Source organism: Cervus elaphus, chromosome 5, assembly GCF_910594005.1.
Source record: "Cervus elaphus chromosome 5, mCerEla1.1, whole genome shotgun sequence".
NCBI lineage: Eukaryota > Metazoa > Chordata > Mammalia > Artiodactyla > Cervidae > Cervus > Cervus elaphus.
This window is the reverse complement of record NC_057819.1, coordinates 79,362,773-79,385,078: the sequence shown is the minus strand read 5'-3', so window position 1 is coordinate 79,385,078 and position 22,306 is coordinate 79,362,773. Positions and strand designations below refer to the sequence as shown.

Here is a 22,306-nt window from a genome sequence, read left to right as displayed (position 1 = left end):
CAGGTCAGGTGGTCTGGTATTCCCAGACTGATTCAGTGTTAATTTCAGGGCTGGGAAAATGAGCAAAACATGGTCACAGTGATTAGGGAAGGCATATGTGGACAGAATCTTGGCTTGCCACTCTAGCAAGTTTAGGCCCAAAAGTGGCTTTGTAAAGGTTCTCAGGCAGCTTATAGAAGATCTGGGAGGGCCAGAATGAGGTTACGAACCTCAGGATTATTCCAGAGAAGTCAACCTACTGCAGCCTCTGGAGCATACTCCATAGTGTGGACTATTGATATCAAGTACCACACATCAGAAGCTCTGTAAATGGCTACAGCACATGACTGAACCATAACTGGTAGGGAGATGGACGGAGAACATCTGGCTTTTCCTTGAATATATGGCACCACCATTCCCCATAAAGTAAGAGTATTTGAAAACAGTATGTGGCCCTAAACCATGACAAACATCCCCAAGGAAATAATATATGATCCAGGCTGGGGCGATAAGAGCCAATCCTGAGACTCTGGACGCCATCAGTAGGAAAGTTCCTGTTCCTCTGGGGTTGTGTACTTGGTTAGAATGTAAGCCTGCATCTTCTGGTGGCCTCTCTGCGTGACACAGGATCTGCCTGAGAATGTGGTCAATTCAGAAGAAAACAGAGTCAAGCTGGAGAAACAAAGTATTGTGTACAGCTATCCTGGAAACCAGACACCCATGGAGTTTCAACATCACAAACCAATAAACACTTTTTCCCTTCATTACACTGCAATTTGTTAGCTTTTCTTCCTTGCAACCAAGATTCCTAACCACAGCAAGTGCCTGGCAGGGTTTCTGGCCCCTGGGCTAGCTGTATCTATTCTACTGTGCCTGGGATAGCAGAGACCACTCCCCACTCTAAGTGCCAGAAAGATCCCCTATCTAATGCCACTCATAACTCTCCATCATTTTTAGGGAAAAATCTAAGAAGTGTAGTCAGGTGGCCAGCCTAGGCCCTTGGGTCTTTGGACTCTCCTCCCAGGCTAATTCCAGATTCTGCTACCCCAACAACCCAAAAGCACCCAACTGCTCACAGATCAAAAAAAAAAAAAAAAATTCATGTTGTTTCATGCCTTCCTCATTTTACTCATACTGTTCCCTGGACCAAATGTCCTTAACCCACTCACCCTTCACTTTTCACCTCACCATGTGTGTATATTCTTGCTGTTTATAAAATTTTGATTCAATTTTTAAAACAAAGCTCAGAAACCACCTCCTCCAAGAAGCCTTCCATGCTCTTCCAGTTGTATATATCTCATATATATATATATACACAAGACAACAAACTTGTAGTAAGTTCAAACAGGAGTGTGAATCTATTAAAGTATAACAAGGAAGTCCTAGAAATATTGAAGGCATATTTCAGCCCAGCACCTCAGATATTTAAGCCAAAATTTAAAATGGAACATAGTATGATAGAAACTAAACCTATTGATCTCTGTTGGTTAGATAAAATAGCAATAGATTCTACCTTCTAATTGATTTTTTAAAAGGAATATATGTCACTCACCTGTAATCTGTGGGATCTGCCGTCTTAGATAGCCTAAATCCATACAGATATCTGCAAGTAGATCTGGTGAAGCTCTCAGAGTACCAATGATCTTATACTCATAAAGTCCAGTCGGCTGTAAAATGAGAACAGGTAGAAACAAACTATTGATTCCCAAGTTGCTATTACACAGCATATGAAAAATAGTTGCTTGTGCTGTATCACTACTGAACACCTCTGCAGTCTTGGTAATGCAATGGTGAAGAAAACAGGTGAAGATCTTGCTGATCTTGCTGTCATAGTTCTATTTGTTCTTTGCCACAGGTGCTGGTGATTAGCTACCCAGGTAATTTAAGTAGGATAAAAGAAGGTTATGTGATAAATGGTGTCTAGTTTTGGCGGGCTGGTGGTTTGTTGTATATCATCAGGTGTTTAGGGAATGTCTCTATGAGGGATTCATCAGAAGAGTTTGTTCTGAGTATTAGAAGGAGCTGGCCATGGGAAGATGAGAAAAGTCAATTTCTGGTAGGGAGAGGGCCCACAGACTGATGGATTTTCTTACTCAGAGAACAAAAAGTCAGGCAGACCAGAGAACTGTGATGGAGAAAAGTGATAGGAGCTGAGGTCAGAGAGGTAGTGGGGGCTGGGTCCAAAGGGCTTTGTGAGCCAAGGCAATGGGCAAAAAGATTTTATTCTAATAGCTATGGAAAGCCAGTCAATAACTTAAAATAGGGAAATGATTTTTTAAAAAATAGTTCTTGCTTCTTGGTAGAAAATAGATCATAAATGAGTAAGGAGATGGGTAAGAAGACCAGGACAATGATCCAGAGAAGAGAGGTTGATGATTGGCCAGAGAGGTAATGATGCTGATGGGGAGAAGTCAGTAATTTAGGGAAACATTTTGGAAGTAATGTCAACAGAATATTGCTGACAGGTTGGCCGTAGAGACAGAGATAGCTAGAACAAATCTTGTAACATTGGCTTAAACAACCAGGTAGATGGGAGATCTGAGAGAGAGAAAGCTTGCAGAGGTGGCGATCTGTGGGCTGACCAAGAGTTCTACTTTGAGGATGTTGAGTTTGAAGTGTTGAGCGTCTTGAGTTGAGTTATTAAACACTCATGAGGAAATGTCACATAGGCAGAGTTTAGACTATTTTAGATAGCCAAGGGCCATAATGAAACCCAAGACATTATTGTTTTACCAATTCCAAGATGAAATTTTTCAGCAACTGCTTTTTTTTTCTATAAAACTTGTGTATAAAAGAATGAAAAAGGGATACATGTAGATAGAGAACAGATTTGAGGATACAGCAGAAGAAGGAGAGGGTGGGACAAATTGAGAGAGTAGCATTGAAACATATCCATTAACATATATGAAATAGAAAGCTAGTAGAAGCTGTTATATAACACAAGGAGCTCAGCCTAGTGCTCTGTGATAACCTGGAAGGGTGGGATGAAACGGGGGAGGGATGGAGGAGAGGTGCAAGAGAGGGGGGATATATGTATACTTGAGGCTGATTCATGCTGTTGTGTTGCAGAAACCAACACCACATTGTAAAGCAATTATCCTCCAATGAAAAATGTTAAAAAGAAGAAGAAGAAGAACAAAATGGGGGAAGAAGCACCAGCTTCAAACCATACTAGTCCTTTTTATTCAGAAAAAAAGATCATTTCTAGATTTCTAAGTACAAGAGATTTTCCTGTTTTCATGTTAAGCCATATTCTGTGAGGATGTAGGCTGGAGTAGATACACTTCACTCTCTGTACAATGGCAACTTATTCCTAGCCCCACTGCCAAAAGATTTATTGTACAATTCCTGACCCTCTTGCCAAAGGGTTCTTTCTTAAGATTAAACTAATGACTAATTTCAGTACAAAAGCAAACAAACAAAACAAACAAAAACGAACCTTTTACATGTACCTATACTTCCAGGTGCTAACGGAGTCCTATTGGCTAACCAAACATGAATGAACCCACGTTCTTAAACACTTCCAAGAACTTATGTGAAGTCAAGGTGTAAACGTGGAAATCTTTCTAGAGATCCTGAGGCTTTAAGGGTCTCCTGACTTAGGTGGCATGACAATAATTGTCAGTTTAGGAATCTCAGATGTCTGTGAAAGTACCTGGCAGAAAATGGGAAGTAAATTGAAACTGAATTCATAAGGATGTTTCAGCTCTAAGAATATGTGGCATTATACCAAGTGTTTCCAACCAGCAAGTGAGAAGCTGGTGGGTCTGACCCCCATGAGTGCTGTGCCATGGATGCCCCACAGGAAGAACAGGACTCAAGAGAAAAGTCCTCCTTCTCCTGTCTCCTCCCATCAGGTTCACAGATGGGAAGAGGATGAGGCTTTATACCCAGCACACATCTACACCCACACACGTTTTAGTTAGCTTGGGAAGAAAACTTCTGTTCAGGAATACTGCAGCCCCATTTTCTATATGCAGTGAGCAAAAAGGATAGCTATGTATAGAGATTATGATCTCCCCAGCTTCACATGGATTAGCTTTGGTTATCTGGATGAATGAAGACAAACTGCTTCCTGGAACTAGTTCCCATCCCTCCTGAATGTATTGATAATTTTAGCCCTTAGCGACTTCAGTCCTGTACTATTACAGAAAAGAAAAAAGAAAGCCCTTAAAGAAGAGAAAAATAAAACAATATGATTTACGTGAATACCCAAGAATGAACTATTATGACAACTTTCTCTAAACACTCCCTTCATAGCAGGACTGAGAAATGCCAGAACACCGGAGGACAAATTGTGGGATGACAGCTTTCCTTGTCCATCAACAAAATGTTCTTTTCAGGTGTTTAGCAGCCCCATCCAAATTCTTACATCAAAGAATCGTTTCCTCTGAAAGAGGCCCTCAGCAAACATATTCACAACTTCATTTTGTCTTTGAAATAATAAAGTGAATTTTCATGACTATAAAAATAATTCATATTCATTAAGAAAAATTATAAAATGTGAAGAAAATGTAATTGGCATGTAATGCTAAAATCCACAAATAACCTAATTGCAGTACATGGTATATTTCTTCTCTTTTTAAAACTTTTTATTGAAGTACAGTTGATTTACAATGTTGTATTACATTTTGTTGTTTAGTAAAGTGACTCAGTTATAGATATACATATCTTCTTTTCCATTGTCTTTTCAATTATGGTTTAATTCATCACAGGATATTGAATATAGTTCCTGGGCTATGCAGTAGGATTTTGTTGTTTACCCATCTTATATGTAAAAGTTTGCATCTGTGAGTCCCAAGCTCCCAATCCTTCACACCCCCTCTCCATCTCCCCCAGGCAACCACAGGTCTGTTCTCTATACCTGTTAGTCTGTTTTTGTTTCATGAACATGCTCGTTTGTGTCATACTTTAGATTCCGTATATAAGTGATAACATATGGTATTTGTCTTTCTCTTTCTGACTTGAACCTCACTTTGTGTGATATTCTCTAGGTCCATTCATGTTGCTGCAAATGGCATTATGTCATTCTTTATAATGGCTCAGTGTATATATATATATACACACACACACACACACACACACACACACACCACATCTTTTTTATCCTTTCATCTGTTGGTGGACATTTACATTGTTTTCATGTCTTGGCTATTGCAAATAGTGCTGTTATGAACATATGGGTACATTTATCTTTTGGAATTATAGTTTTACTGGTTATATGCCCAGGAGTGGGATTGCTGGATCATATGGCAAATCTATTTTTAGCTTTTTGATGACCTCCATAATTTCTTCCATGACTGAATCAAATTACATTTTCACCAACAGTTTTAAGACGTTCCTTCTTCTCCACACTCTCTCCAGGATTTATTATTTGTAGATTTTTAATGATGTCCATTATGACTGATGTGAGGTGGTACCAGTGTTGTTTGGATTTTCATCTAATAATTCATGATGATGAGCACCTTTTCATGTTCCCATTGGCCATCTGTATATATCTTCTTTGGAGAAATGTCTGTTTAGATCTTCTGCTCATTTTTTGGTTGGGTTGTTTGGTTTTTGTTATTGAATTACAGGGCATGTTTGTATCTCTTGGAAATTAAGCCCTGTCAGCGGCATCAAGTACAAATATCTTGTCCAAGTCCATAGTTCATTTTTCTGTTTTGTTTTGTTTCCTTTGCTGTGAAAAATCCTGTAAGTTTCATTAGATTCCATTTGTTTATTTTGCTTTTATTTCCATTGCCTTGGAAAACTGAACTAAGAAAACATTGTATGCTTTAACTCAGAGAATGTTTTGCTTCTTCTAGGAATTTTATGGTGTCTTGTCTTATATTTAAATTTTAAGGTATTTTGAGTTTACTTTTGTGTATAGTGTGAGGATATGTTCTAACTTCATTGATTTACAAGTGGCTGTCCAACATTCTTGACACCGCTTGCTAAAAAGACTGCATTTTTCCCATTGAATATTCTTGTTTCCTTTATCAAAGATTAATTGTCCATAGGTATGTGAGTTTATTGCTGAGCTGTCTATTCTATTCTATTGACCTGAATGTCTGTCTTTGTGCCAGTACCATGCTGATTTAATTACTGTAGCTAAGTAATATTTTCTGAAGGTTATGCCACCTGCTTTGTTCTTTGTCCTCAGGATTGTTTTGGCAATTCTTTGTCTTTTATGTTTCCATATGAATTTTAGAATTATTTGCTATAATTCCGGGAAAATTATCATGAATATGTTGATAGACATTGCATTATATCTGCATATTGCTTTGGGTAGTATGGCCATTTTAACAAAATTCTTCCAATCCAAGAGCATAGGATGCCTTTCTATTTTTTTTAATTTTATTTAATTTCCTTTATTAATGTTTTGTATTTATCAGCATGTAAGTGTTTCAACTCCTTGGTCATGTTTTTTCCTAGGTATTTTACTTTTCTGGTTCATTATTAAAAGCTTTTTTTAAATTTTAAATCCCCTTTCTGATATATGACTGTTAGTATAAAGAAATGCAACTGATTTCCATATGTTAATCTTGTATCCTGCTACTTTGCTGAATTCATTTGTAAGTTCTAATATTTTGGTGTGAAGTCTTTGGTGTCTTGTATATGGAGTATTAGGTAACATGTGTATAATGACAATTTTACCTTTTCCCTACCATTCTGAATATATTTTATTCATTTTTCTTGTCTGATTGCTATGGCTAAGACACATGTCTTCAATACTATGTTGAAGAGAAATGGTGAGAGTAGGCATCCTTGTTTTGTTCCCTATTTTATTAGGAAGGTTTTCAACTTTTCACCATTGATTTTTATGTTGGCTGTGGATTTATCATAAATAGTTTCAATTATATTGAGACATGTTCCCTCTATATTCACTTTCATAAGAGTTTTATCATGGATTGATGTGAAATTTTATCAAATTTTTGTTTTGCATCTATTAAAATCATTATGTGGTTTTGTCTTTTCTTTTGCTGATGTGGTGTATCACAGATTTATTTGTATATGTTGTGCCAGTCTTGTGGCCCTAGGATGAATCCCATTTGGCCATGGTGCATGATTTTTTTATGTGTTGTTCAATTCAATTTACAAATATTTTATTGAGAATTATTGTATGTATATTCATCAAAAGATATTGGCCTGTAATTTTCTTTTTTGGTAATGTCTTTGTCTTGTTTTAGTAGCAGGATGATGGTGGCCCCATAGAATGTCTTTGGGCATGTTCCTTTCTCTTCAAACTTTAGGATGAGTATCAGAATGGTCAGTCTAAATTCTTCTTTGTGTGTTTGGGAGAATTTGCCTGTGAAGCCATCTGGTCTTGGACTTTTATTTGTACAGATTTTTTTTAAAATTAAAGATTCTATTTCACTTCTAGTGATTGGTATGTTCAAGCAATCTATTTCTACTTGATTCAGTTTTGGTGAGCTGTATGATTCTAGACAGTTGTCCATTTCTTCTAATTTGTCAAATCTGTTGGCATATAATTGTTCATATATATATATATATATATATATATATATATATATATATATATATATATCTTCAGTATCAGTTGTTTTTCCTCTTTCACTTTTTATTTTGTTTATTTGGTCTTCTCACTTTTCTTCTTGCTGAGCCTGGCCAGAGTTTTATCAAATTCATTTACCCTTTCAAAGAACCAGGTCTTGGTTGTATTGATGTTTCCATTTCCATTATTTTTATCTCTATTGATTTCCTCTCTGAACTTTATTAACTCCTTCCTTAAGCTTCCTTGAAGTTTTGTTTGTTCTTCTTTTTCTTATTATTTTAGGTGGTGAGTTTGATTATTCACTTGAGATTTCTTATTTTTTTAAAGAAGGCCTGTATCACTATGAACTTTTCTCTGAGAACTATTTTTGCCACATTCCACAGTGTTTGTATAGTTCTGTTTTCGTTGTCAATTTCCTTGAAGTATTTTTTAGTTTCTTCTTTGATTTTATCATTTGAACACTTTTTAGTAGCATGCTGTTTAGTCTCCATGTAATTGTTTCTTCTTTTTTTCATTTTTCTGGGATTGATTTCTAGTTTCATGCCATTAGGGTCAGAAAAGATGCTTGAAATAATTTCTATAAATCTTAAGTTTGTTGAGGCTTGTTTTGTCCTCTAGTAGGTGGTCAGTTGTAGAGAATGTTCCCTGTGCACTTGAAAAGAATGTGTATTATGCTTTTTTGGAATGAGACATATTTCTTTTAAGTAAATAAATAATTCTTTGTAACATATGTTACAAAATGAAAGTAACATGGTATAAATGGGTGATGTTCTTATTTTGAAAGTGAAAGTCACTCAGTCATCAACTAAGATCATGGCATCTGGTTCCATCACTTCATGGCAAATAGGTGGGGAAAAAATGGAAACAGTGACAGACTTTATTTTCTTAGCCCCCAAAATCACTGCAGCCATGAAATTAAAGACTCTTGCTCCATTGAAGAAAAGCTATGGCCAAACTGAACAGCATATTAAAAAGCAGAGACTTTACTTTGTTGACAAAGTTGGTATATACAAAGCTATGGTTTTTCCAGTAGTCATGTATGGGTGTGAGAACTGGACTATAGAGAAGACTGAGTGTCAAAGATTTGATGCTTTTGAACTCTGGTATTGGAGAAGACTCTTGAGAATCCCTTGGATTGCAACAAGATCAAACTAGTTAATCCTAAAGGAAATCAGCCCTGAATATTCATTGGAGGGACTGATGCTAAAGTTGAAACTCCAATACTTTGGCCACCTGACAAGAAGAACTGACTCATTAGAATAGACCTTGATTCTGGGAAAGATTAAAGGCAGGGGGAGAAGAGGACAACAGAGGCTGAGATGGTTGGACGGCATCACAGACTCAATGGACATGAATTTGAGCAAGCTCCAGGAGTTGGTGATGGACAGGGAGGCCTGGCATGCTGCTGTCCATGGGGTCACAAAGAGTTGGACACGACTGAGTAACTGAACTGACTGACTGTTCTTATTTTAAAGAATACAATTTTAAAGCTATGGAAAGATCATGCCTAATTTATTTTCATAAGTTTCCAAATAATTTTACAAATGTGAATATTGTGAAATAATTATTCCATATAAGCCTGGTCCATAATTTATCATTTTTTTCATTTTGAAAGCAGTAAGTTTTATTAGAGCTAAATTTTAGAGTAAAGACATTAATATTTGAAGTGTCTTTATACATTTCATAAATCTTTAAGATAGTTGCTTTCTCTATACAGTCACCAGTATCAAAGGAGCATCTCATCAAGATTGGGTACCATTGTTTGGACAAAAGAAAAGAGAATAAATCAGTTTATTTGGGCAATGTTTTTAGTATTGATGTGTAAGTCTCTTGCAAATTATATAAACTCTTTCAAACTTGTTACTGTACTTGTCAACCACATTAGCACTTCAATGACTTCAAACAAGTTTACTCAAGATGTTCTTGGCTTTTCCTAAAGCTCCTCCAGAAAACCAGTTCTAAGAATAGCTCATTTTTTCTTAAAGTAAAACACATTGCATGATTTTCTATACTCCATTTATAGGATATTTCATTTGCTACACTTCATATATCTAGAGAATTTTTCAATGGTAGAGAATCAGTGACTATAAAGTGTATAATACAATTAGTAGAAGAAATAAAATTGTTAGAACACATACTATCTTTCTTGCAGAGAGAAACCCTATGGTCATATGCATAGTTAGTAAATTTTCTGGTCTCCTATGAAGGTAGAAGCAGTTATATGGCACTTCCTTTCTGTTTTGAATATACACATGATATTTACATCTGCAGAAGCTATTTTGTGACAAGAGACAAGAGGATGTAGACTGAAAAGATTCAGAGTTTTGCCAGCCACATTGATAAGCTGATCCAAATCAGCAACTGCTAACCTCTAAACTACTTGTTAGCTAGAAAAACAAACCTCTCTTTGATTGTCATTTTTAATTCAGTTTTATTTTACTTGCAGCAATGAGTAAAAGTGAAAGTGAAGTCGCTCAGTCGTGCCCTACTCTTTGTGACCCCATGGACTGTAGCCTACCAGGCTCCTCCGTCCATGGGATTCTCCAGGCAAGAATACTGGAATGGGTTGCCATTTCCTTCTCCAGAGGAATCTTCCTGACCCAGGGATAGAACCCGGGTCTCCCACATTGTAGGCAGACACTTTAACCTCTGAGCCACCATAGAATAAGCAATTCTAATTATTGCAAGTGAACCTTACTGGTGATGAATTTTACTTCAGTTCTGTGATCCTAGAAAACAGTAAAGAAACTCACTCACCCTTTGTGTTCCAAAAAACAGCTTACCACTAACAAACCACCTTTCCTCCAGGCTTTGGGTGAGAGTCATATACAAACCCCTTGTTCACTTGTCACAAGGCCAGACACAATGCCTCTAAATTCCCTTTCTATGTCCCATTAATGATCAGCTAAACTGCTTACTCTACTGACCAATAGGAACAAAATGCTTGTTAGCCGAACTAAAGTGTCTGTCCTCCCTCCAGGCCCCTAAACTTGGCCCAGCCTCAGCCTGAGCAGCATCAAATCCAGCCACCATTGAGAATAGATTGGCTCCAGGGTAAGAAATTCTCTGTTACATTGTCCAGTTAGATCACCTTCATTTCACTGCCGCACATGTGGCTTCAGCCTTGCTGACTTAAAAAAGACCTTTCTGCCTCAGTCCTGAGACACTCTGAAGTTTATCGTCAAAGCTTTCTCCCTACTATGATAATCCCCAACCCTTGGCAAATAATCGTTTTGAATGAAAGTCCTCTTACTAAGTGAAAGGTTTTTTCTTTTTTTATTTGACTTTAAAGTATACTGTTAAATACTTTAAATATAAATACTCTATTAAAATACTTAAAGAAACACTACTGGCTATAGTACATTTATTTATCCTCAGCAGAATAAATTATGTAACAGGTAATGTGTTTATATATGAGAAATGTCCAAATGTCATAAAGCTTGCATTTGACATTTGCAATTCCTGCATAGGAGCAATTTCTACAGAGGAGTAATCCCCACCATTCCTATACCCTGCAGCCTGACCTAGAGAAAGGTATCACTCATTCTTTTCAATTATGGTGTTTATCTGCATTTACATAACTAACTACAAGACAGCCTTGATAAATCACATCTCTCTAATCCTGTCAGTATGCACTTGAGTGTGCACTGAATTTCCTTTGCCTCTCCTAGAAGAGCTCATTTTCATTCCTCATGGGCCAGGAAGCCTCTCAAATCTACCACTGTGGCAGTTATACAACACCAACCTTCTATTGCATGTAACGGGCTCAGAAGGTATGAAAAATAGACATTTTTCATTAAGGAAAATCACTCCTAATGGCAGGTGTCAAAGCTGCAGCTGCCACTGGGAAGTATGTACCATGACAGTTAAGAAGAAAGACAGCTGACTAAATCTGATTCAATATTTGATATCTCTCCAAAAACACATGGCAAATTTAATCCTGAAGGACTTGCAGAGAACTAGGTAAAATAACACTGATAGTTAATGTTTACTGCATCCTTGTTGAATACCAGGTCCTGGGCTGAGTGCTTTACAGGAGTCCCCTCACTTAATGTATACAATGAAAACATGAGGTATAGACCATTAGTAAACTCATTTATAGACAACATGAAAGAGGTTTAAAGAAGTTCTGAGAAATTCTCGGAAAAGTTAGTTCTGTAGAGATGAGAAGCAGCTTGGTGTTTGTCTGGAATTGGAAATGGGAACAGCAAGGGACTGTAAATGCGCAAGACATGTCTTTGGATGTTACACAAACGTTCCAAACTTAAACTCCAGTGAATGTTGCATAACATCATAAATTTACCAAAAGTCATTGAATTGTGCACTTTAAATGGAAAAGAATTTATAGGACTTAATAAATCTGTAAGGCTTTTAATTATATTATGAAATTTTCCCAATGTAACACAACTAAGGAACCTGACTTGAAGTTCATTAGTTGCAGCAGAACCTGGACTTATAGCCAGCGATGTGATGGCAGAGATCAAAGTGTATTATCCTGCCTTCAAAGAGTCACTGACCTCTCCCAACATATTATTAGGTAAACAATAAGCAGTTGGAGTGCACTCAGCCACAGCCAGGGTACCTTATAATTTATCATTTCAACCATAACTCTTCCAAATGACAGGGGTCTTATATTTTTCAACAGGAAAAGGGTAAGCTAAGCCTATGGTAGATATGTTGGGACACAGATCACTCTAGCTATAGCTCACAGCCAAACACCTTTTAATTTATTAGGTGCTTCAAAATGTATCTTCTAATTGGATCCCTGTACAAATTTGGCAGGGAAGGATTTCTTTCCACTTTTATAGACTCAGCTGTGGTTTTAGGTTCATAAATCCTTAACTGACAGAGCAACTTGGCAACAAAACTACACTTTGAACTGGGGGTTGCTGAATCTGCCATGTTAGCTATTATTGAACAGTTTACAATCTAAGAATAGATTTTACATTTTAAGTAGTTATAAAAGTCTGTACAAAATAACCATCATTTTGCCTTTTAGCCTGGAAAGCCTAAAATATTTTCTATTTGGCTCTTACAGGGAAAAAAAAAATGACCGTCTTGGCTTTAGATGATTGCCACCATCCATTCTAAAGCAACAACCCAGGAAAGCTCTTTATTACTAGAGTCATGTTGCAATTCCACATACAGCAGAAGAATCTTTGTGTCATAAGTCCCAAATATATTATATTTTATTTTGAATCACATGGAAGCTTATTAGTTAAGTTCAGGCTGCCCTTCAAGTAAATCTGTCAATCTTTAGCAAACTATACAAGATAAATACCAAAAATCTTAAATATATCATATACAAAGAGAAAAATAAAATCTTGAAAGAAGCCATGGAAAGGAGGATGGGGGAGCACTTTATCAATTGAGGAATACAGATGGAAATTATAGCAGACATCCCATCAGAAACCTGACAAAAAGAGAATGGAATGAAATATATAGCATTTTGAAAGAAATAAGTCACTGACCTAGTGTTTTATATCCAATAAAACTGTTCTTCAAAACTGAAGAAAAAATAAAAAAAAAAACTTTTCAAACAAATAAAAACTGAGCAAGCAGCAGATCACCTGCTCTGAAAGAAATGCTAAAAGAAGTTTGTCAGGGAGAAAAAAATAGTTTAGGTCAGGAACTCAGATCTACATAGCATAAAAAGTGCCTGTTTTAGCCTTACAGTTTCTAGAAGGCATGGACTTTGTCTTGTTCATCAGGCATTACTGGAGCTCAGCAAAATACTGGCATACAATAGGTCCTGAAAGACTGGTTGAATAGATTATGAACCAATATTCTAGAGTTTTTGCCTCACTAGAGTATATTCAGACAACCCAAAGGCAGACACAGAAGGATATATTTCCTACACTAAATGCCAAGATAAGGAAGTTGTATTATATTTCTTAGCCTTTTTATATTTTAAAAACACATTAAAGGTCCCAGGCTAAAATTCAAAGTTCTATATTCACACGATTCTCCCTTTCTTACAAAAATATATTCATCTGCATGGTTTCCACGGAGAGCAAAATAGTTTGCCAAAATAGTGTCGGGAGTGGTGAGCTTGTGAAGTAACAAAGTACCCCCACTAGAGAGCCTGATAGAATTCTCCTTCTGCTCATAGGTGATGATTTTGATGTTAAAGGCAGGTTGGAAGACCAAACAAGAACCATTTTCTATGTGACATTGCCCCAGTTCAAGCCCTGATTAGCCCAGGTATTGGTGTAATAATACGTCTAAAGATCCAGAATGTCTAGCTCCTTCCAACAAGTCACCTTAACTGTCAAGGTGTCCCAAGGCCCAGTGATAATAAAAGCTCTGGTTGATTAATAGCCACCTGGTGTGATCTGATGCAAGGATGTAGGGAAAGGCAGAGTGACAGCACAAAGTTATACCTGCAGACAAATGTGCAGAATTCTCTCAGCTCTCTCACTTCATTTCCTCAAAGCCACATCTTAGGACCCGCATCTTCATACTGCCTCCTACCGCATTTCCCAGCTGAAGGAGAACCGAGGCTCTGACGTGTCTATCCAGTTGTGTGCTCAGGGGTGGTGGAATAGGACAGAAAGAGACACGCAGAGGGGGGTGGCCTCAATCAGTATCAGGAGGGAGGAAGAGGCTGCATATGATTTTCAGTTTTAAACCTGGTGACCCTACCCATGAGTAAATAGGCTCCATAAGTGTCCTGCATGCAAAAAATTGTTCCATGAATCATGCTGGTACATAGAAGGGTGGGGGAAGGGAGAAGAATAGTCCCATTATCCAGAAGTAAAGAAGACAATGATGCTATCAGATTATGATTCTACCTGGAGAATGAGAGTGGAAGCTTCTCTTTCATGGAGGTAAATGGCAATTAAATATTTGCTTCCCTCTGAAAGGCCAATCTTCCTCTCAGCCCAGCCTGGAGAACCACAGAGTTTTCCCAGAGAGGCCAGGCTCCTAATAGTTTAATAGGTTAACAACAAAGGAAAGAACAGTCCCTGGGAAAGTGTGATCTGCTCCTCATTAAACTTACTGATTAGAAGATCTATGAAAGGCTAAAAGCAGCTTTACTTCACAATGAAAGACATCTAAAAAAACATAAGAAGTCAAACCATCAGCCAGACCTTTGTATTTTGCTGCACTGAAGGTCTTGTGGGATCTCAGTTCCGCTATCAGAGATCAAACCTGCGACCTCAGCAATGAAAGCACAGAGTCCTATCCCCTGGATCACCAGGAAATTCCCCAGATCTTTTTATACCAACATTTCCCTGGCCTAAATCAATGATGTGCTTGCTGCACATGATCTGCACGCTGGTTTCACATGATCTGCTGTCACGTCACCATTTCTACTGGCACGGGAACCAACCTAAAGCTCCAGGGAGACCTGACTGAAGATCCCTGGGAAAGCTTTTGTAAGTGACCCATGGCCCTGCTCTGCCAGGAGAATTTCTCAACATTGTTCAGGGAACCTCATGCACTACCAACTGGTGACTATTTTAAAAATCAGAGAGAGTGAGTCTTAAAGTGGATGTTGCCCTTGTCTCAGATACTCTTTTACTTTCACTTTTATCTTTCAGTCCCCACTGTTTATCAACTCCTCTTCCAAATTCAGAACCCTCTTGAGCACCATGCAAGAGGCCCCTCATACATCAGTTGTCCTCAAATCTGGTCCCTGGACCAGGAGTCTCAACATAAGTTGTTGTTCAGTTGCTCGGTCATGTCCAACTCCTTGTGACCCTATGAACTATAGCATACCAGGTTTCCCTGTCCTTCACCATCTCCTGGAGCATGCTCAAACTCATGTCCATTGAGTTGGTGATGCCAACCAATCATCTCATCCTCTGTCTTCCCCTTCTCCTCCTGCCTTCAATGCTTCCCAGTATCAGGGTATTTTTTAATGAGTTGGCACTTTGCATCAGGTGGCCAAAGTATTAGAGCTTCAGAGTCAGTATCAGTCTGTCCAATAAATATTCAAGACTGACTAGTTTGATCTCCTTGCAGCCCAAGGGACTGCAACACCACAGTTCAAAAGCATCAATTCTTTGGTGCTCAGCCTTCTTTATGGTCCAGCTCTCACATCTGTACATGACTACTGGAAAAACCATAGCTCTAACTGTATGGACCTTTGTTTGCAAAGTAGTGTCTCTGCTTTTTAATATGCTGTCTAGGTTTGTGTTCCAAGGAGCAAGCATCTTTTAATTTCATGGCTGCAGTCACCATGTACAGTGATTTTGGAGCCAAAGAAAATAAAATCTATCACTGTTTCCATTGCTTCCCCATCTATTTACCATGAAGTGATGGGACTGGATACCATAATCTTCATTTTTAGAATGTTGACTTTTACCAGTTTTTTCACTCTCCTCTTTCACCTTCATCAAGAGGCTCTTTAGTTCCCCTTCCACTTCTGCCATAAGGATGGAGTCATCTGCATATCTGAGGTTGTTGATACTTCTCCTGGCAATCTTGATTCCAGCTTGTGCTTCATACAACCCAACATTGTGCATGATGTACTCTGCATTGTAGTTAAATAAACAGGATGACAATATATAGCCTTGACATTCTCCTTTCCCGATTTGGAACCAGTCCATTGTTTCTTGTCTGGTTCTAACTTTTGCTTCTTAACCTGCATACAGGATTCACAGGAAGCAAGTAAGGTGGTCTGGCATTCCCATCTCTTTAAGAATTTTCCAGTTTGTTGTGATCCACACAGCATGGGAAGTGAGTGCAATTGTCTGATTGTTAGCACATTCTTTAGTACTACACTTCTTGGGAACTGGGATGAGGATTGACCTTTTCCAGTCCTGTAGCCACTGCTAGGTCTTCCAGATTTGCTGACACATTGAATGCAGCACCTTGATAGAATCATCCTTTAGGGTTTTGAATAGTTTTCTGCTGCACAGGCGCAGGAGGGCCAAGAGGAGCTACTCCACATTCAAGGTCAGGAGGGGTGGCCTGAGGAGATACCCCTCGTCCCAGGTAAGGAGCAGTGGCTGCGCTTTCTTGGAGCAGCCATGAAGAGACACCCCACATCCAAGGTAAGAGAAACGCAAGTAAGACAGTAGGTGTTGCGAGAGGGCATGAGAGGGCAGAAACACTAAAACCATAATCACAGAAAACTAGCCAATCTGATCACAGGACCACAGTCTTGTCTAACTCAATGAAACTAAGCCATGCTGTGTGGGGCCACCCAAGATGGTCAGGTCATGGTGGAGAGGTCTGACAGAATGTGGTCCACTGAAGAAGGGAATGGCAAACCACTTCAGTATTCTTGCCTTGATAACCCCATGAACAGTATGAGAAGGCAAAATGATAGGATACTGAAAGAGGAGCTCCCCAGGTCGGTAGGTGCCCAATATGCTACTGGAGATCAGTGGAGAAATAACTCCAGAAACAATGAAGAGATGAAGCCAAAGCAAAACCAATACCCAGATGTGGATGGGACTGGTGATAGAAGCAAGGCCCAATGCTGTAAAGAGCAATACTGCATAGGAACTTGGAATGTTAGGTCCATGAATCAAAGCAAATTGGAAATGGTCAAACAGGAGATGGCAAGAGTGAATGTCGACATTCTAGGAATCAGCGAACTAAAATGGACTGGAATGGGTGAATGTACCTCAGATGACCATTATATCTACTACTGTGGGCAACAATCCCTTAGAAGAAATGGAGCAGCCATCATAGTCAACAAAAGAGCCCGAAATGCAGTACTTGGATGCAATCTCAAAAACGACAGAATGATCTCTGTTCGTTTCCCAGGCAAACCGTTCAATATCACGGTAATCCAAGTCTATGCCCCAACCAGTAATGCTGAAGAAGCTGAAGTTGAATGATTCTATGAAGACCTACAAGACCGTCTAGAACTAATACCAGAAAAGGATGTCCTTTTCATTATAGGGGACTGGAATGCAAATTTAGGAAATCAAGAAACACCTGGAGTAACAGGCAAATTTGGCCTTGGAGTACAGAATGAAGCAGGGCAAAGGCTAATAGAGTTTTGCCAAGAGAACGCACAGGTCATAGCAAACACCCTCTTCCAACAACACAAGAGAAAACTCTACACATGGACATCACCAGTTGGTCAACACCAAAATCAGATTGATTATATTCTGTGCAGCCAAAGGTGGAGAAGCTCTATACAGTCAGCAAAAACAAGATGAGGAGCTGACTGTGACTCAGATCATGAACTTATTGCCAAACTCAGACTTAAACTGAAGAAAGTAGGGATAACCACTAGACCATTCAGGTATGACCTAAATCAAATCCCTTATGACTATACAGTGGAAGTGAGAAATAGATTTAAGGGACTAGATCTGATAGACAGAGAGCCTGATGAACTATGGACGGAGGTTCATGACGTTGTACAGGAGACAGGGATCAAGATCATCCCCATGGAAAAGAAATGCAAAAAAGGCAAAATGGTTGTCTGAGGAGGCCTTACAAATAGCTGTGAAATGAAGAGAAGTGAAAAGCAAAGGAGGAAAGGAAAGATATACCCATTTGAATGCAGAGTTCCAAAGAATAGGCAGGAGAGATAAGAAAGCCTTTCTCAGTGATCAGTGCAAAGAAATAGAGGAAAACAACAGAACGGGAAAGACTAGAGATCTCTTCAAGAAAATTAAAGATACCAAGGGAACATTTCATGTAAAGATGGGCTCAATAAAGGACAGAAATGGTATGGACCTAACAGAAGCAGAAGCTATTAAGAAGAGGTGGCAAGAATACACAGAAGAACTGTACAGAAAAGATCTTCATGACCCAGATAATCACGATGGTGTGATCACTCACCTAGAGCTAGACATTCTGGAATGTGAAGTCAAGTGGGCCTTAGAAAACATCACTGTGAACAAAGCTAATGGAGGTGATAGAATTCCATTTGAGCTATTTCAAATCCTAAAAGATGATGCTGTGAAAGTGCTGCACTCAATATGCCAGAAAATTTGGAAAACTCAGCAGTGGCCACAGGACTGGAAAAGGTCAGTTTTCATTCCAATCCCTAAGAAAGGCAATCTCAAAGAATGCTCAAACTACCGCACAATTGCACTCATCTCACATGGTAGTAAAGTAATGCTCAAAATTCTCCAAGCAAGGCTTCAGCAATACGTGAACCGAGAACTTCCAGATGTTCAAGCTGGATTTAGAAAAGGCAGAGGAACCAGAGATCAAATTACCAATATCCACTGGGTCATCGAAAAAGCAAGAGATTTCCAGGAAAACATCTATTTCTCCTTTATTGACTATGCCAAAGCCTTCGACTGTGTGGATCACAACAAACTGTGGAAAATTCTGAAAGAGATGGGAACACCAGACCACCCGACCTGCCTCTTAAGAAATCTGTATGCAGGTCAGGAAGCAACAGTTAGAACTGGACATGGAACAACAGACTGGTTCCAAATAGGAAAAAAGAGTACGTCAAGGCTGTATACGGTCACCCTGCTTATTTAACTTATATGCAGAGTACATCATGAGAAATGCTGGACTGGAGGAAGCACAAGCTGGAATCAAGATTGCCAGGAGAAATATCAATAACCTCAGATATGCAGATGATGCCACTCTTATGGCAGAAAGTGAAGAGGAACTAAAGAGCTTCTTGATGAAAGTGAAAGAGGAGAATGAAAAAGTTGGCTTAAAGCTTAACATTCAGAAGACTAGGATCACGGCATCTGAACAGTGGAAACAGTGTCAGACTTTATTTTTGGGCTCCAAAATCACTGCAGGTGGTGATTGCAGCCATGAAATTAAAAGATGCTTACTTCTTGGGAGGAAAGTTATGACCAACATAGATGGCATATTAAAAAACAGAGACATTACTTTGCCAACAAAGGTCCGTCTGGTCAAGGCTATGGTTTTTCCAGTGGTCATGTATGGATGTGAGAGTTGGACTGTGAAGAAAGCTGAGTGCCGAAAACTTTATGCTTTTGAACTGTGGTGTTGGAGAAAACTCTTGAGAGTCCCTTGGACTGCAAGGAGATCCCACCTGTCCATCCTAAAGGAGATAAGTCCTGGGTGTTCATTGGATGGACTGATGCTGAAGCTGAAACTCCAATACTTTGGCCACCTCATGCAAAGAGTTGATTCGTTGGAAAGGACCCTGATGCTGGGAGGGATTGGGGGCAGGAGGAGAAGGGGACGGCAGAGGATGAGATGGCTGGTTGGCATCACTGACTCGATGGACATAAGTTTGAGTAAACTATGGGAGCTGGTGTTGGACAGGGAGGCCTGGCATGCTGCGATTCATGGGGTCTCAAAGAGTCGGACACGACTGAGCTACTGAACTGAACTGAACTGAACTGGAATTCTGTCACATCCACTAACTTTTATTAACAGAAGTGCTTCCTAAGGCCCAGTTTACTACACTCTCCAGAATGTCTGGCTCTAGGTGGTTGACCACACCACTGTAGTCATCCACTTCATCTGGATCTTTATTATACAGTTATTCCATGTATTCTTTCCATCTCTTCTTGATCTCTTCATCTAGGACTTGATCTAGGTCTCTACCATTTTTGTCCTTTATCATGCCCATCTTTGGACAAAACATTCCCCTGATATCTCCAATTTTCCTAAACAGATCTCTAATCTTTCCCCTTCTGCCGTTTTCTTCCAGCTTTATACACTGTTCATTGAAGAAGGCCTTCTTTTCTCGCCGTGCTGTTGGCACGTGTTTAGTTTAATATACCTTCTGTATTTAGTCTAATACGCCTTTCCCGTTCTCCTTTGTTCTCTTCTTCTTCTTTTTTTTTTTTTTAAGCTATTTGTAAGGCTTCCTCAGATAACCATTTTGCCTTCTTGCTTTTCTTTTTCTTTGGGATGGTTTTGTTCAAGGCCTCCTGTATAATATTATGGACCTCTGCCCATAGTTCTTCAAGCACACTGTTTACAAGTTCTAATCCCTTGAATCTATTTGTTACCTCCACTGCATATTCATAGGGGACTTGATTTAAGTTGTGCCCAGCTGGCCTAGTGGTTTTCCCCCACTTCCTTTAGCTTAAGCATGAATTTTGCTATGAGAAGCTGATGATCTGAGCTTTTCCATTCTATTTTTAATGTAAGTTGACAACTGGCTAAAAATAGAATGCAAAATGGAAAACATGAAGGAGGAGGAGAAGGAGAGGAGAAAAAAAAGTAAAATGTGACCTTCTTATCCACACTTACTGAATTAAAATTGGGAGTTTAGTTCTACTGTGAATTTTAACAAGTCCTGCAGGTGATTCTGGTGCACTAGCATTTCAACATACACAAAAGTAGGGAGGACAGAATAATCAACATCTATGTGAAAGCGAAGCTTTTCAAATGGACCATCCCCCTCTAAACTCCACTGCATCTCAATTAAATCTGGATTCTAAGCAAAGTTTGGTGATGTCCTTAGAGCTCCCTAGACAATTCTAACATGCTTGAGCTTTGAGAAACTGTCTCTAGTCCATTTCTCCTCCACATATTTGCATGACACAATCCCTCATTTTACTTAATCTTCCACTCAGTTACCTCTGGAAAAGGGGCTTTCCAGATTCCCTTTACATAGAACACATCACATCACTCCTGGATACCCCCACCCCCACCATAACATCTCTGTATCCCTTCATCCTACTTTTCTTTCTTTGTAGCATTTTTCAACTGCCATTTCATTATATACTGATAGCTTACAGTGAATGAAGTTGGATTTGTGATCTCCAAAGTAGAAGATTTAGCTTTGGAATGAGAAACCAGTCTTGGTCATTCTGGGCTCTTGTGTGGCAGAAGATTTATTACAGTGAAAAGGGACAGAGAAAGTTTCTGATGTAGACATCAGAATGGGGTGGAGAGTGCACCCCTCACTAGTCTTAGCAAGAGAGCTATAAACTTTTTTAATTGGTTATTACAATAAACCAAAAAAATTTCTCAAGTTTGTAAATATCTTTCTAGACCCATCCCCACAATTTACATTTTGAGATGACAGGATTAGAACTAACAATAGAAAGATCTTACCAGACTCACTCCATGAACAGTATGAAAAGGCAAAAAAAATAGGAAACTGAAAGAGGAACTCCCCAGGTCAGTAGGTGCCCAATATGCTACTGGAGATCAGTGGAGAAATAACTCCAGAAACAATGAAGAGATGGAGCCAAAGCAAAAACAATACCCAGTTGTGGATGTGACTGATGATGGAAGCAAGGTCCGATGCTATAAAGAACAATAATGCATAGGAACCTGGAATGTTAGGTCCACGAACCAAGGCAAATTGGAAGTGGTCAAACAGGAGATGGCAAGAGTGAACATTGATATTTTGGAATTAGCGAACTCAAATGGACTGGAATGGGTGAATGTACCTCAGATGACCATTATATCTACTACTGTGGGCAACAATCCCTTAGAAGAAATGGAGGAGCCATCATAGTCAACAAAAGAGTCCAAAATGCAGTGCTTGAATGCAATCTCAAAAATGACGGAATGGTCTCTGTTTGTTTCCAAGGCAAACCATTCAATATCATGGTAATCCAAGTCTATTCTCTGACCAGTAACACCGAAGAAGCTGAAGTTGAAGGTTCCATGAAGACCTACAAGAGTTTTAGAACTAGCACCTAAAAAAGATGTCCTTTTCATTATAGGGAACTGGAATGCAAATTTAGGAAATCAAGAAACACCTGGAGTAACAGGCAAATTTGGCCTTGGAGTACAGAGTGAAGCAGGGCAATGGCTAGTAGAGTTTTGCCAAGAGAACGCAATGGTCATAGCAAGCATCCTCTTCCGACAACACAAGAGACAACTTTCCACATGGTCAACACCAAAATCAGATTGATTATATTCTTTGCAGCCAAAGATGGAGAAGCTCTATACAGTCAGCAAAAACAAGATGAGGAGCTTACTGTAGCTAAGATCATGAACTCC

General features: G+C 38.9%; 1 protein-coding gene across 1 annotated transcript in view; it reads right to left on the bottom strand.

The window, feature by feature from the left end:
* LOC122693186 (phosphatidylcholine transfer protein-like) overlaps positions 1-22,306 on the bottom strand; it is a 62,370-nt gene that overhangs the window by 6,477 nt on the left and 33,587 nt on the right. Inside the window, exon 5 of the mRNA XM_043900756.1 lies at positions 1,532-1,646. Coding sequence (XP_043756691.1) covers positions 1,532-1,646 — 115 coding nt within the window. The remainder of the gene's footprint in view (positions 1-1,531; positions 1,647-22,306) is intronic.